At 42.2% G+C, this 15,091-nt stretch overlaps 1 protein-coding gene across 1 annotated transcript; it reads left to right on the plus strand.

The window, feature by feature from the left end:
* Positions 1-9,104: 9,104 nt before the first annotated feature.
* Dspp (dentin sialophosphoprotein) lies at positions 9,105-13,618 on the plus strand. The gene is made up of 4 exons (XM_010606737.2): positions 9,105-9,181; positions 10,202-10,288; positions 10,436-11,389; positions 11,851-13,618. Exons 1-4 carry the CDS (start codon positions 9,131-9,133, stop codon positions 13,465-13,467), a joined length of 2,709 nt encoding a protein of 902 aa, XP_010605039.1. The 5' UTR covers positions 9,105-9,130; the 3' UTR covers positions 13,468-13,618.
* The last annotated feature ends 1,473 nt before the right edge of the window (positions 13,619-15,091 follow it).

The following is a 15,091-nucleotide window of genomic DNA, read 5'->3' on the forward strand; positions in this document are numbered from 1 at the left end:
AAGAAAAAGTCCCCAAATACATAAAAGAAGTGGCATTTAATAGACTGTAAAAAGGGCACTTGCATACTCTCACAGAACCGAAGCAAGCAGGCCTAGTGTTATTTTGATGAGCTCTGTTGGGAAGGTCATCTTAAGACAGCTCAAGTTCCTTGCAGCCCTGTGCATGGGTGTGCCTGCACTTGAACCAATCAGTAGGCCTAAATTTGAACCAATGATAGTCCTGCACACAAATCAATCAGAGTCCTGCAGCTGCTGTATAGGGAGCACTTCCCTCATACCGCTCCAGTTAGTGTAGGAGGGCTTCCTCTGGTGCCATACCAGGTCTTATTCTTGTGGACCTTAAATGGGCTCATGATGTATTTCTCAGGTAGGGCAGGCTTGGAAGGTCATGTAAAGGACAGAACAGTCACTTTAAAAGAAAAGGCAATGAACTCTTTGATTTTTAGCCCTGAACAACTCCAGAGGTCAGCAACTGGGCGAGTCTACTGACTGTTCAGAGAGCAGGAATAGGCAGTGTCAACCAATGCCATCCACCATTAACTAGAGGCAGATAGAGCTGCACTTTGCTGATTGATGATTTCTCTCTGAATTCAGCAAAAGAACCTTCAACTGCTGATTGGCAGCAACTTGTTCCATTTGGGACATTAGCCAAAAGACAAACCAAACCAAAACAAAACAGTCTTTCTTCTTAAATATGAAAGATAAATATTTTCATTCTCTCTTTGGGTCTTCCCTCAGTCCAACTTGTAAGAAAGACCATAAGGGATTATCCAGATCCTTATTTGTGGAGGTACAATTCCCAGCTAGTTTTACCAATTTCTAAGCACCAATATCTAAGGTGCAGCACTGCCAACTTTTTGCAATCATTGAAAAAAGTTGAACACAGGACATTTAGGCCATCCTGACAAAGTCAGTATAGGATGCTCTAAAAACTGTTCAATACAAGTCTTTGTATTGTGTGTAGGTTGCCTCTGTGATCTCTTCAGCTGGTATATGAGTGTCCCACATTCTCAGAGGGGAGTGGCCTGAGCTGACCCTGGACTGGGGGCCCTGAAAAGACTGGCTCCAAGTTGTGACATGAGTAGATCTACATTTAGGAAGATCTTCCTGGCATTGGGTTAAGGTGAGGGAGACAGAGACTTAGGGCATGCAAGTCTGTTAGAAGGTGACACTCACTAGAGAGGAGGAATGAGAGTTTTTAAACTTATGATTTAATCAGAGATCAATAATTTACTTATAATATTGAATAAAATAATGTCAAAATTTAAGGAACTGTTTAAAAATTATCACTTTACCAATGATCCTAGGAAAATTTATGACAAGTAAAAGACGAATTTGGTGTTTATTAGTGCAGATTCCCCAGGGGGAAAAACAACCAACAGAATGTATATTGACTTCTTGAGAGGTTTATTTAAGGATCTCTTCCCTTCATCATTGAGCCTGGCGAGTCTAACATCTCCAGTTCACAGCCAGGTTGGGTAGCCAGGGCAGAGCTCGTGGTGCAAGTCAGGCTGTGTGTTGGAGAAGCCTTCCACCGCTCAAAAGTATCCAGCAGGGACGCTGTAAATCTGGCTAGGTGGAGATCTCCTACTCAAATGTCTCCTGCTGGTTTGTAAACCAGTACTGTTCCCATTTAAAATAATTTGAGTTATTCTTTCTCCAGCCGTGCTGGAGAATAGCAAGAATTGCTATTCTTGCCTTGGTTTTGACACTTGGCTCAGCTACTATTTATCCATATTTAAGAAAACAAGAAGGCAATAGTTTAAAGTCATGATAATAAAATAGCCACCAGGTTAAGAGTTCAAATTCAAACACTTTTCTAAAAAATAGCATCACAATTGTAAGCAAAGATTTTTAGACAACGAATTTAGTTACTAAATTGATGAAGCTTTCTGAATCCAGATCTTCCATTTCAGTTACTTGCGTGGTTTGCAAGATGTATTGGGGTTTATGTGTTCTTTTGAAGATCCTGATTTAAACCTTAGTTTTGACTTCTCAGTTGTTAGGATTTGAGATGGGTCTGGCAGAAATTAGGTTATTTCTTTTTTCTCCTCAAGAGCTTTATTGAAATATAGTTGAACACAACAAATAGCCCACAGTTAGTGTATACTTTTGTCAAGTTTGAAATAGGTATTCACTCATGAAGCCGTCACCACAATGAAGTCAGTGAAAAATATCCTCATATGTTTTCTTATGGTTCTTTGTAATTAATTCTTCCCCTCTACTCTTTCCCCTTGGCCCCATGCAACCCCTGGTCTATTTTCTGTCATTGTAACTTAGTATGTGCGGGAGGCAGAATTTTAAACAGTCCCCGAATGACCCTTAGCCTTATATAATCTCTTCCCCTTTGAGTATGAGTCGCATAAATGTGAAGTGGCATTATGTGACAAGAAGAATTTGGAAGATGTAATTAAGTTTGCTATTCAGTTGCTTTTGCCATAAAGGATTAACTCGGTGAACCTAATCTAACCAAATGAGCCTTCTTTTTCTTTATTTTTTTTTCATGATTCTAGTCCCTTTGCTCTTCTGTATGAATTTCAGAATCAATTTCTAAGTTTTCTAAAGGATTCTAACTGGCATTGTATTGAATCTGCAGATAAGTTGTGGGAGACTTGGCATCTTTATAATGTGGGGTCTTTCGATAGATTATCATGGTATCTGTGCCTATTTGTTTAAGTCACCTTTAATTTCAGTGACATTTGAGGCTTTTGGTGTTAATGTCTTCAAATTTATCACGATGTATTTCACTTGCTGCAATTATAAATGTGTGAATTTTAACTTTAAATTTCGATTGTTCATTGTTAGTTGGATAAATAAAATTGGCTTTGCTCAGTAATAGGGTGTCCAGCAACCTTGCTAATCTCATGTACTAATTCTAGTGGCCCTTTTGTAGATTCCATTAGATTTTCTACAGAGATCATTTGTCTGAGAGCACAGTTTTACTTCTGTCTTTCCAATATGAATGCCTTTAATTTTCATGTTTGCCTTAGAAGATTGAGAATAATGTTGAACAGAAGTGGTGAGAACAGACATCTTTGTTTCGTTCCTAGTGTCGGGGAAGAGTATCCACAATTTCAGCAGTAAACAGTAAGTTAGATACCTTCTATCAGGCTGAGGGAACTCTCCAAATTCTTGGCTTAGAATTTATGTTTATTCATTTATTTTAAAATATGGAATACATATTACATTTCTTGAAAATTTTTTATGTGCCTACCGAGACCCATTTGGCTATGTTAATATGGTGACTTAAATTATTGATTTTTAAATGTTAAATTCATCTTGCACATTCAGAATAAATCTCACTTGCTCATCACAAATTTTTTTAGGCCATTAGAGCTAATTTACTAACTTTTGTTTAAAAATTGTATCTTTATATTTAGGATGGATATTGGTCAGTAGTAGTGTTTTCTTGGAATTTCCTTGATTTGGTAACAGAGTAGCGTTGCCTTGTTATTTTATTATGAGTTGTAAAAATACAGCTTCAAGGGAAATTTCCCTTCTACTCCCTTCATCCCCTTTCAACCTTACAGTACCCCCGGACACCTCACTACGCAGCATTCTGGAGAAACCACTGTTAGATAATGGCATAGTATTTGTGCTCTCCTTTTCAGTTTTCTGGAGCTGTTTGTATGGACTGGTATTCACAGATTCACCAGGGAAGCTATTGATCTCAAAGAGTTCTTTATGGAGAGGTTTTAACTTATGAATTTAATTTCTTTAGTAGATCCGGGGAAATCTATTTTTCTTGAGAGTGCTTTGGTGTTTTGTGGCATCTATCCACTTCATCTAAGTCGTTAGCTAATAAGCACAGAGCTGTTTCCTAAGGTGCCCTGATTAGATTTTATACATCCTTATAGAAGGTCTGTAGAATTGGTCATCTCGTCATCAGTCTCCTTCCTGATATTGCTGATTTGTATCTTTTTCTCTTTTTCTTTGATTACTCTGGAAAGAGTCTTCTCAATTTTGTGAAGATTTACAAAGAACCCACTCTTAGCTGTATGGATTTTCTGTATTGTTTTTCAGTTTTCTATTTAATTAATTTGATTTCTGATCTTTATTTCCTTTTTTTCTACTTTCTTTTAATTTTTCCCTTATGTTTGTAGTTTCTTAAAATAGAAGCTGAGGTCATTGTTTTGAAGCCTTTTCCTTTTTGCATATAGTATTTTTTGTTTTTGTTTTTGTTTTTTTATAACCAGGGATTGAACTTGGGACCTTGCACTTGCAAAACAGGTGGTGGCACCCCTGAGCTAAATCCCTGGATCTTTTTGAGTGGTAGGTAATACTTTAGTGACATCACACAAATTTTGATAAGCTGTTTTTTTGTTTGTTTGGTTTTTGGAGACAGAGTCTTTTTCTGTTATTCAGGCTGTCCTTGAACTCATGGCATTCCTCCTGCCTCAGCCTCCTGAGTGCTGGGATTACAGGCATGCACACATCTTTGTTGGATTATGTGCTGTGAATGTCAATTAGATTAAATTGGCTAATACTTTCATTTGAATCTTGTATGTAGATCCACCCGATTTTCTGTCTATCAGTTATTCATAGAGAGCTACTGAAATCTCTGGCTACGAGTCAGGTAATGCAAAGGAAGGATGAAGAGGCAGTTTCAGCTCATCAGTGTCCATGTGAGTCTATGTGTGAATTGAGGATGTTGCCTCTAGGAGTGATGTGAGCCTTATTAAAATTTGGTAAAACCCTTTAAGAAGCCCAAATAAGTGTGCCGTATAAATAAAAACAATGTGCTTGCTATGAAAATACAGCTTCAAGGGAAATTTCCCTCCTATTCCCTTCACCCCCTTTCAACTTTACTGTACCCCCCCACCTCCCTATGTAACATTCTGGAGAAACCACTGTTAGATAATGGCTTAGTATTGGTGCTTATATGTGTTTCACACCCTTCAGTATTATAATATGAAAATGTATAGCATATTCCTGAAAATTCTGAATTAGTGCACAGAGATGCATGGATCGTCAAGTTTTGAACTTATACATTGGAGAGGTGGTCTAGGGATTCCATAATCATAACACATACCTAGACTTCAGGAGAATAATAATTCCAAGTATCAAATTTTGGCTAGAAATAGCCTGGTTTTCTATTTAGTGCTCACAGCTAAAATGTTTGAAAGCAAAATTTGTTGTGTATATGTAATTTATCACTTCCAGATACCTTAAATGAATTCTAATCTTCCAAATGTCTATTTAAAAATTTTAGTTCAAATACTAAATTGATAGATTTGTAAGCTCTGTATCACTGCTTTGCCTTAGATCATAGGACTTACTGTTTATAGGCTGTTAAAAGATGCCTTGGGCAACATCAAGACTGCTGAATGCGGACAATTTCTTGAATTATAGCACAGAAACTTTAATACCTACTTCAGGAATGACAGGGATCTTAAATAGGCAGTCATATTTACTAAAGAAACCTAGAGTTTTCTTAGATTGCCAACCTTAGCAAGACAAAAAATGTCAGGGTGACCGAGCTTAAGTAGCCCTTTTCAGATATATCACACTGATTCTCTATATTTAAGATGCAAAACAGCCTTCCAGGAGCTATTTAATTAAGTGAAAGTAAGTCTAGTCACTTTGGAACCGAATGGTTCAGTGAGCAAATACATATCAACAAGTGAGGAAGTGGGGCGTTATTATGAGCTCACAGACACAGGGACACTTTGTAACCCCATATCAGGGATCCGAAACAGTGATTGGCTGAGAAAACGATCAAAATGAGTTTAAATTTCAGCAGGTAGAAAACTGTCATGCAAAAGTCCAGGACAGTGGGCCACTCTCAGTCTTCAAAGAGAAAGATAAGAAAAGCTGGATTTTCCAAGTCCCTTTGAAGGCTTTTAAGGTAAGGTGGAACACCCTCTTTACTTCAGCCAACTGACTCCCCTAGAAAGAATTTTGCCTGCCAGAGAAGACAACTTGACTTCAAAGAGTGAATACCAGTTTTTTGATTAGGTTTTTCTTCCTTTCTCACTTGAAATATGGAGAGGCTGTATTAAGAGGCAACAGAAATCTATATGGCGAGGGAAGCCAAGTCCATCTGATTAAAACACTGCATCCCTGGCGATAGGACCTTTCCACAGACAGTATGTTGTTAAAGTATCGTTTGCTATTGGAAAGAGTATACTTAAAATAAAGCAAGTATCCAAGTCTGAAGTGACTAGACTATTTTATACATAACTGACTAAAATTCCATTACTGTTATTTTTATCCAGAAAAAAAGAACTTTAGATCCAATCAGAATCACTTTGCAGCTCTGTCCCTGCAGTGCGATGATAGCATTTAATGAAAAAGGAAAGAAACAATCTATTACTCTTAAAATAGTAATAATAGTAACATTAAACCATCGACTCTTGCTAAGTTAAACGTAGATTTGGGAATTTTACTTAACACAGTATGCTCTGGCTGTTCCACCTCATTATAGGCTCTGTGAGAGAAGGGCTCAATATCTGGCCTGTATTTATTAGGCCTTTGTTGACTGACTGACTGACTGAATCCTAGTTCACATTTAACAGCTTAGTACCTGCAAAATCAACTTTTGGATTGTGAAGTTAATTTTTTGAGATTTGATGTTAGAGTTCTGAAATCCAGTTTAAAACACTTCTATGTAGGATACCTGGAGATTCTGACTGAAATCGCACACATTTTCTGTTTTAAGTATTATTATTATATATTTGGAAAAAGGACAGGTCACCCCAAATTGGCAAAACTTGGGGTGGAAATTTGATTATCCGGTCATGTTGATGAGTTTTGATAAAAATTTTGATAGCTCCAATTTAAAAGACTCACCTTAGGCTTTCAAACAAGCTGCGATTAGACTTTGCTTCTCACTACTTTCCTACTTTCTTGCCTAGATTCACTTGCTAGTTACTGGGCTCAGTTCATGGATGCCAATAAATGAAATCCCCTAGTGGCAGCCTCTCAGTTCTGAGGCTTCTGCTTTTGGCTGACCCCAGTTGGGCCAGTTCTGCGTTGGTCTTTCCAGCTGTTGCCTGCCTGGGCGAATGGTGACAGGAAGCACTGTGATTGTTTTTGAGTGGAGTTGTGAGGATGCTGAGGGGACAGGGTGACGGATTGCAGGGTGGAAATGAGGGGCACACATGGTAGCCCTCATTACGGGGGCTTTCCCAGAACATGCTGACTCCTCCAAATCACAGTGTAGACCAGCCCTCCACAGTCTCTGTAATGATCAGGTTGGCGACTTTGCTTGCTAAACTGTTGGACTTCCATCTTTCTGTCCTCGAGCTCTGCATCACACTTGTCCTGGAGTTGCCTGGTCCTCATTTTTAGTCTGCAACATTTCTGAAGGAGGTCTAGCTATTCTTGGCTTTTTGCTGAACAGCCACAAGAGTGAAGTACTGTTTTCCTCAGTAGCTCTGGAACTACATCCTCTCTCCTCTGAGGAGATACCAATCATTCTTATAACAGTTGGCATTCACTGAGGTTTTATTACCATTAAATTCAGTCAAGGCAGCATTATAGTCTTTAAATCCAGTGGAAGTTTATGAAATCAGAGAAAGAAAATCTTTCCTTTCCATAATAATATTATCATGGCATCCAATCTTCAGTAAATAGAAACTTAAAATGTTTGATTCACAGAGATTATACAATGTCTATTCAAGTGTGTGAAAAATATGTCTTAGATCAGTGGTGGTGAACCTATGGCAAGCATATTGTTTGTTTTTCTTTCTTTTTTTGAGGTACTAGGGATCAAACTGAGGACCTTTGTCTTGCAAGGCAGGTATGGTGCCACTGAGCTAAATCCCTGGCTCTGTTTTTCTTCTTCTCCTTTTTTTTTTGAGACAGGGTCTCACTATGTAGTTGAGACTGACCTGGAACTCACTGTGTAGCCCAGGCTGTTCTTCAACTCACAGCGATCCTCCTGCCTCAGCCTCCTGAGTGCTGGGATTACAGGAGTGCTCCACCATGCCCAGCTTTCCTTTTTTTTTCTTGGTCTGTTTTTCTTTTAAGACAAAAGATGCTAATGTTTAAATTGGTTTTTCTAAACCAAAACCTCAGTATTTGGATTTGATTGCAGTATTGCCACTTTGCCATAAATAAATGAGCTTTGGGTTGCAGCTTTGGGACTCGGTCTCCAATCCACTGTCCTGGATGCTTTCTGACTTTGAGTTCTAATAGAGGTGAGAAATCATGTCTTTAGACATCCCACATAATTATTAGCATTATTTTTTAGGAGATTGCAAAGTGCCAAGCAGTGCATGATATATTTAAACTAAAAGGTACATATTTATGAAACGCTTTCCTGTACCACCTTTTTCTGACCTTCGCATTGGAAGACAGTGATCACCAAGACATTTGGGAGCTCACAGTAGAGCAGAGGAACAGATAAATAACCTGACTTTTGCAATACAGCTCAGCATGGTGCTGGCAAGGAGTGCAGGAATCTCTGGATGTATAAAGGAGACACCAAATGTCCCTGGATCTGGAGTCAGAGAAAGCTTCTCAGTGATAATTTTTCTGGTAAACCTTGGGGTACTCTGAGGTACAGTACCATTACTGTCCTAGATGGAAGAAATGAAGGTTTAATGAAGCTACTTAAATTTCTCAGGCTAACACAGCCAATAGTGAGGTAAAATTTGAACCCAGGTCTCTGAATCCAAATTCCATGTTCTTTCCACTGGCCTAGTCTCACAGTCCGTCATTTCTTCTCTTACAGTCTGGTGTAGCCAAATCCTATAGATTGGGTCAGAGATTATAAGAGCCTGCTCTTTTAAACACAATTTTAGTAGATTTAGTTAACACTTGATTAAAGCCATTCAGAAGACAGCCTTGCTGTTGCCATCAAGTACAGCAGAGGGATGAAGTCACAGCTCTTCCCTCTGGGCCTTCATGGCTGTGGCCCTCTGCTGGTGCAGGCTGTAAAGGGCCAGGAAGCCCCTTTAGTACTGATCCTCATGACACCCTCCCATGTCTCCATCGCCACACAAGGTAGAATTTGGGAACATCAGAAATCTTCTTGTGTTAGATATGTACTCCTTGCTATAAAACAGAGCAGATGTTACAGGCCAAAACAATGTTTCACTGTGGTGACTGCCTTTTATATGAGAGTAATTTTATATCATTCTTCTTTTTTAAAAACAGCCATTGATTATTATTCCTAAGGAAAATGAAGATAATTATATATTTTTGCATTTGGGCAGCAACATGGGCCATTCCAGTAAGTATGTTCTCCTTGGAAATCTTCCTTACTTCTCTATTTTAGCCTAACATAAACATTTCTTCCAGTCTTTGCAGATAGGCTAAGTTTAAAAGCATAGATTTGCATTAAAGAGTTTGCCAGATATCTTTGATGTCTCAACAAAAACAAATACACAGTGCATTTCATGCTCCCATTCCTCCAGATAAAATTCATGTTGTGTCAGAAGAATATTTGAAACTCTTGTTCAGATTAATTCACATTTAATGCCAAGAAATTGTGGAGGCTTCATCCATCTTTATTTTGTGTTCTGCCAATTTCCTTCTAATATCAACAAAGCCTGTGCTGTTTAGAAAGTTTTAAAGAAAGAACAATAGGGAAATTGTGATTTTTTTTTAACATAAGAAAAGTAATATTTCATTCTGAAGTACTTATTTGCATTCTCACTGTGGAAAATTTGGAATCTATAAATAAAAGTGGACAGAGAAATATTGAATAAATCATCTCATTTAGAATTTTAATAGCTGTCCCCCATGTTTAACATTTTCATATGCTGTTTCTGAACCAAGCATGGTGGTATTTCTGGAGGTGAGAACTTCCCTAGATATTCCAAGTGTTCTCTCGCAGAGCCCAGCAGTAGAACTGTTCACTACTTGATTTTGCTTCTGCACCATTGTGGTCACGTTCCCCTATTTTCTGAGGCATTTTGGCCAGGAATATCCTTAGGGAATGTCCTGCACTCAGCTTTCTGTACAGAGATGCCAAAGGTCCTCCTGACTTTATAAAGGACTGTCCTTCTACAGTTGAGACAGTGGCATGGCTAAACCTTCAATAAAATTGGTGATAGCATAATGAAAAGTATCCGTATGCCCGGTTTAAAATTCTAGCCCTGCAATAAACTGCTTCTCTTCCACCTGGTTAGATCATGGTTTGACCTTTGGGTTCCATATTTCCTTCTTCACGGAGGGGAACATGTGTGAGTGTATGTATGTGCTTGTGCAATAATTACGTACACAAAGTAAGAGCCTGTGTTTTTGTCAGGTTCCTCAAATCAAACCACTGGAGAGATATGCTATTGAAAAATCTGTGAATTTACATCTTCTAGAAAAATCAAAAGTGCCACTACAGGTATGGGATATAAAACGTTTTCTTTTCTTTCTATTTCCAAGCTGTTTTTGCTTTCCATTAACTTGCAAACTTTTCACCCATTTTTCTAGCCTGCTTTACTTCTAGATGATGCCCATGGTTTACTTTTGAACTGTTTCTCTTCTCCAGAATGAGCTGGATGCCAATGACACCACGGGAGAGCATGGTTTTTCTCCGCATGAAGGAGAATTAAGACAGCAGCCTACCAAAGACAGTTGCACAGGGGAAGGGACAGGCTGTGAGTGGGCACACGGAGGAGGGAGTGACCCCTCCTCCACACATCCTACTTCAGGAAATGAAGAGCAGGGTGCTGAGGAGGAAAGTGGTGGTGCAGGAGAGCAGGAAACCTATGATCGTGCCGGGGTACACAGAGAAGAGGATAACAGCACAGCAAATGGCATCAGGGGACAAGAAAACACGATCAGCAGAGCTGCAGCAGTGAATGAGAGCAACAGTGATGGACATACTGACCAGAACACACAGACGGGGGACACTGGCAATGCAGGCCAGGACGAGGGTGCCACTGTTGCCCCAGAAAGTGGACCTCCAGCAGCTGGAAGCAATAATAACATAGGTGGTGATGATGAAACAGGCGGGAATGGGGGGGATCCAAGTGGGACCACAGCTCAGAGAGAAGGCGAGGGGAACGGGAATCAGGCGGCTGAGGCGGCACCAGGCAATGGAAAAGATGCTGCCCTGGAGGGCTCTGATGGGAGCCCTAGTGGGGACGGAGCTGATGATGAAGACAAGGGATCTGGTGACGGTGAGGGTGGAGAAGTAGGGAACGGGAGAGAGGGTAGTGATAACAGCAGGGGCCAGGAAGGCCAGTCTCCTGGAAAAGAAGGTGACAACAGCATAGGTCAGAGTTCAGTTAGCACTGAGGATAAGAACTCTGAAGAAACGGGAGAGCTCCACAAGGACACAGATGAAGACAGTACCTCTAATAGCCAGGAGGATTCAGATGGTGCTCCCACAAATGATGGCAGCCCCAAAACAGAACCCAGTGACAGAAAAAGCGACGGTGTTGAAAACGGAGTCACCCAAGAGATAGGCCCAAGTGCTACTGGAAAGATTCAAGATAAGGTTGGTTTTGAACCTGATTTTTGTCAGTGGTAATTTAATTTTTTTCCTTTCACTCTCTGATGAGGGCACAAAAATAAATACTGATGATCATACAGGTATAATCTATGTCATTTGAATATTTAATGAAATATTTAATGTCCTCATTTGACTTTAATGTAGAACGATTTAAAAAATCAGACATTTCTGAGCATTTGGTCAGAATCCTAGCAGAGTCCATGCTCAATACCGATTTCACCATGTAAGGTTTACAAGCTCCTGGCACGGGAAATGTGGATGGGTTGTTAACAGATCTAAGCCCAAGAATCTGTTCACCTCCTGAATAAAGCAGGCTCACACAAACAACTGCTGAGAAGCACGGAACTCCTGCTCCTGTGGTCACATTTCCCAGATAATCGTCCTCGCACAGATGCAGTTTTGCCAGTGTTCACTAATTGATCTTTCTTTTCTCCATCATCCCACAGACAATGGACGTGGAAGGTCCTAGCAGTGGCAGCAGGAGTAACGCCACCGAAGAAACTGTGGAAATCAGTGGAGACAAAGACAGTAAGGGACCCCACGGCGTGAGCAGGGGAGACATCAAGACCCACGGAGAGGAGGACGGCACAGCGGGACCAGGCCCAAAGCCGGTGCCTGGAGACAAAGTGGGGCCCAGTACGGCACGCAGCGGCAGCAACAGTGACGGCTACAACAGCTATGATCTCGATGACACATCCATGCAAGGGGACGATCCCGACAGCAGCGATGAGTCTCATGGGAGTGACGGCTCAGACTCCGAAGGGGATGATGGCGGCAGCAGCCGGGGAGATGACGCGCACACCTCTGATGAATCCACAGATGGCGGTGACGACAGCGACTCGGAGGGGGGCGATGACGACGGCAGTGACAGCACATCTGATGCTAGTGATGGTGACAGCCATGGCGGTGGTGACAGCGAGAGTGAGGACAGCGACGAGTCAGACAGCAACGATGAGTCAGACGGCGGCGATGGTGGTGACAGCAGTGACAGTGGAGCCGACAGCAGCGATGGCAGCGACAGCGACAGCAAATCAGACAGCAGCGACAGCAGCGACAGCGACAGCAGTGATAGTGACAGCGACAGCAGCGACAGCAAATCAGACAGCAGCGACAGCAGCGACAGTGACAGCAGTGACAGCAGCGACAGCAGCGACAGCAGTGACAGCAGTGACAGCAGCGATAGCAGCGACAGCAGCGACAGCAGTGATAGCAGTGACAGCAGCGACAGCGACAGCAGTGATAGCAGTGACAGCAGCGACAGTGACAGCAGTAACAGCAGCGACAGCAGCGACAGCGACAGCAGCGACAGCGACAGCAGTGATAGCAGTGATAGCAGTGACAGCAGCGACAGCGACAGCAGTGACAGCGACAGCAGTGATAGCAGTGATAGCAGTGACAGCAGCGACAGTGACAGCAGTAACAGCAGCGACAGCAGCGACAGCGACAGCAGCGACAGCGACAGCAGTGATAGCAGTGATAGCAGTGACAGCAGCGACAGCGACAGCAGCGACAGCAGCGATGACAGCGACAGCAGCGATAGCAGCGACAGCAGTGATAGCAGCGACAGCAGCGATAGCAGCGACAGCAGCGACAGTGACAGCAGTGATAGCAGTGATAGTGATAGCAGTGACAGCAGCGACAGCAGCGATGACAGCGACAGCAGCGATAGCAGCGACAGCAGCGATAACAGCGACAGCAGCGACAGTGACAGCAGTGATAGCAGTGATAGTGATAGCAGTGACAGCAGCGACAGCAGCGATGACAGCGACAGCAGCGATAGCAGCGACAGCAGCGATAACAGCGACAGCAGCGACAGTGACAGCAGTGATAGCAGTGATAGTGATAGCAGTGACAGCAGCGACAGCAGCGATGACAGCGACAGCAGCGACAGTGACGGCAGCGACGGCAGCGACGACAGCAGCGACGGCGAAGATGACACGTCTGACAGCAGTGATGAGAGTGACAGCCAGAGCGAGCCTGGTAATAGCAACAGCAATGGAGGTGACAGTGGCAGTGAGGGCAGCGAGGGCAGTGACAGTAACCACTCAACCAGTGACGACTAGGACAGAGAAACGTGGAAAGGGACAGGAGACGCCGACTCCCGAGGAGAGAACTACCGGAAGCCGTGCAGACACCGCAGAGACAGTCAAGGACCCAGCGAGCCTGCCGGGCTGGCTGGGGGCCGAGCCCAAGTCCCTCAGAGAGAACCCGAAAGGCAGGAGTTTTGGTATTCGCGTGGTAAGAGATATCTGTGTCCTGAGAATAGTTCGTTAGAGTTGTAAATAGAAACATGCAAGAGCGATTCACACATTTCTTAGTACTTTACACAGAAACCTCGAGCAGTCGTTCACGACAGGATAGCTCGCGAACGTGCCAGATGCATAATTCAGAGGACTCGGTAAGCAAGACTCATCCTAAAGCAGCCGGCATCGCCCTGCGCGCCAGGAGTCACGCGTCCGGAGGAGGAGTCTGCCCACTGTGAAACGGAGGAGCTGTGCCGGACGCCAGCTTGGCTGCTGACTTGTGCCCTTGTCCCGGGAAAGAAATATCTTGGTAACATGAAAAAACAACAACAACAAAATTCATGGCAATTATTTAACCTATGTGGGGCGTGGTCACAAAGAGCATTTCCAAATTGTACCTGAGAATCTAGTATGCGAGTTCTAAAGGTGGTAGCCAGAAAAGAACTCCGGTTGCGTTAGACAAAATCTGTACAGTATTATATTTCTACAAACCACTGGAAATTGAGAACAAAATCCCTATGACTACGGACAAGCCCAACGCAGTGCCTAGAACAGTGCTGTGCTTCTGGGGGCCACTCTCCAATACTAAGTGAACGGCACAGGAGCGGATGACTCTGGGAGGTGGGGTCAGCGTGACTCCAGTCCAGGGCTGTTCTATCACTTGTCTGCACGTCCGTCTTCCCAAGTCCAGCTCGGTTCACCCGTCCCTTCTAAATCTCATCATGCCGGACTCCCAGACCAGACCCCGAGACTCCCTTTTCTCTAGCTATCTCTTTAGGAAAGCCAAAATTGCTGAAGGGTAATAATACCTGGAAAATCTCTCTTTCTTGACAGTCACGTATGCAGTCAAGATCCCAGCATGGATCGTTTAGCTTTTGCACAAATAGGGTAATTCTTAGCTTTGATATGAAGCCCAAACCCTAGAAAATGAGAATCTTGAAGGTGCAGGAGAAGAGTGATTTTTAGTGGGTGGTTATATATCATCCACTCTCAGGACTTTTGAGAGTGAAAAGGTGCTATGACTGATTATATGGGGACAAGGTGTAAAATGCAGATTGCTCCAGGGAGACTGGAGGATACCATGACCCTAACCAATAAATCTTTAGGATATTTTTCAAGATTTAGTAGTGGTGTTGTATAATTTCCCTCTTTTAACACTTAGGCGATTATTTTAGATTTGTCTGAATTCCAAAGCTAAAAATTATATCGTGAAGTTACGAAGGCAACTTAGTTTTCAACTAGTCTTTAGTTGACAACGTACATTCCAATATTAGGCATATTCTACTAAAAATTTTTTAGGAGTTTTTTTTCCTGCCTCCTTCTTCCTTTATGCAAAAGTTTCTTAGTTAAGAATTCAAAATTGCAAGGAATATTGCTGCAGTCTTTTAAAATGCTGCTATTCATAAACTATTTTGTGACTTCTCATACTGTAAAATGTCAGGTC

Source organism: Fukomys damarensis, unplaced genomic scaffold (assembly GCF_012274545.1).
Source record: "Fukomys damarensis isolate Sample0158 unplaced genomic scaffold, DMR_v1.0_HiC HiC_scaffold_37, whole genome shotgun sequence".
In the NCBI taxonomy this organism is placed as follows: domain Eukaryota; kingdom Metazoa; phylum Chordata; class Mammalia; order Rodentia; family Bathyergidae; genus Fukomys; species Fukomys damarensis.

Bases quoted from the DNA above. Each gene is read 5' to 3' on its own strand.
- Dspp (XM_010606737.2), top strand. From the start codon at position 9,131: ATGAAGATAATTATATATTTTTGCATTTGGGCAGCAACATGGGCCATT. The intron at 9,182-10,201 runs GTAAGTATGTTC...TGTTTTTGTCAG, and splicing joins CAGCAACATGGGCCATTCCA to GTTCCTCAAATCAAACCACT. The intron at 11,390-11,850 runs GTTGGTTTTGAA...ATCATCCCACAG, and splicing joins CTGGAAAGATTCAAGATAAG to ACAATGGACGTGGAAGGTCC.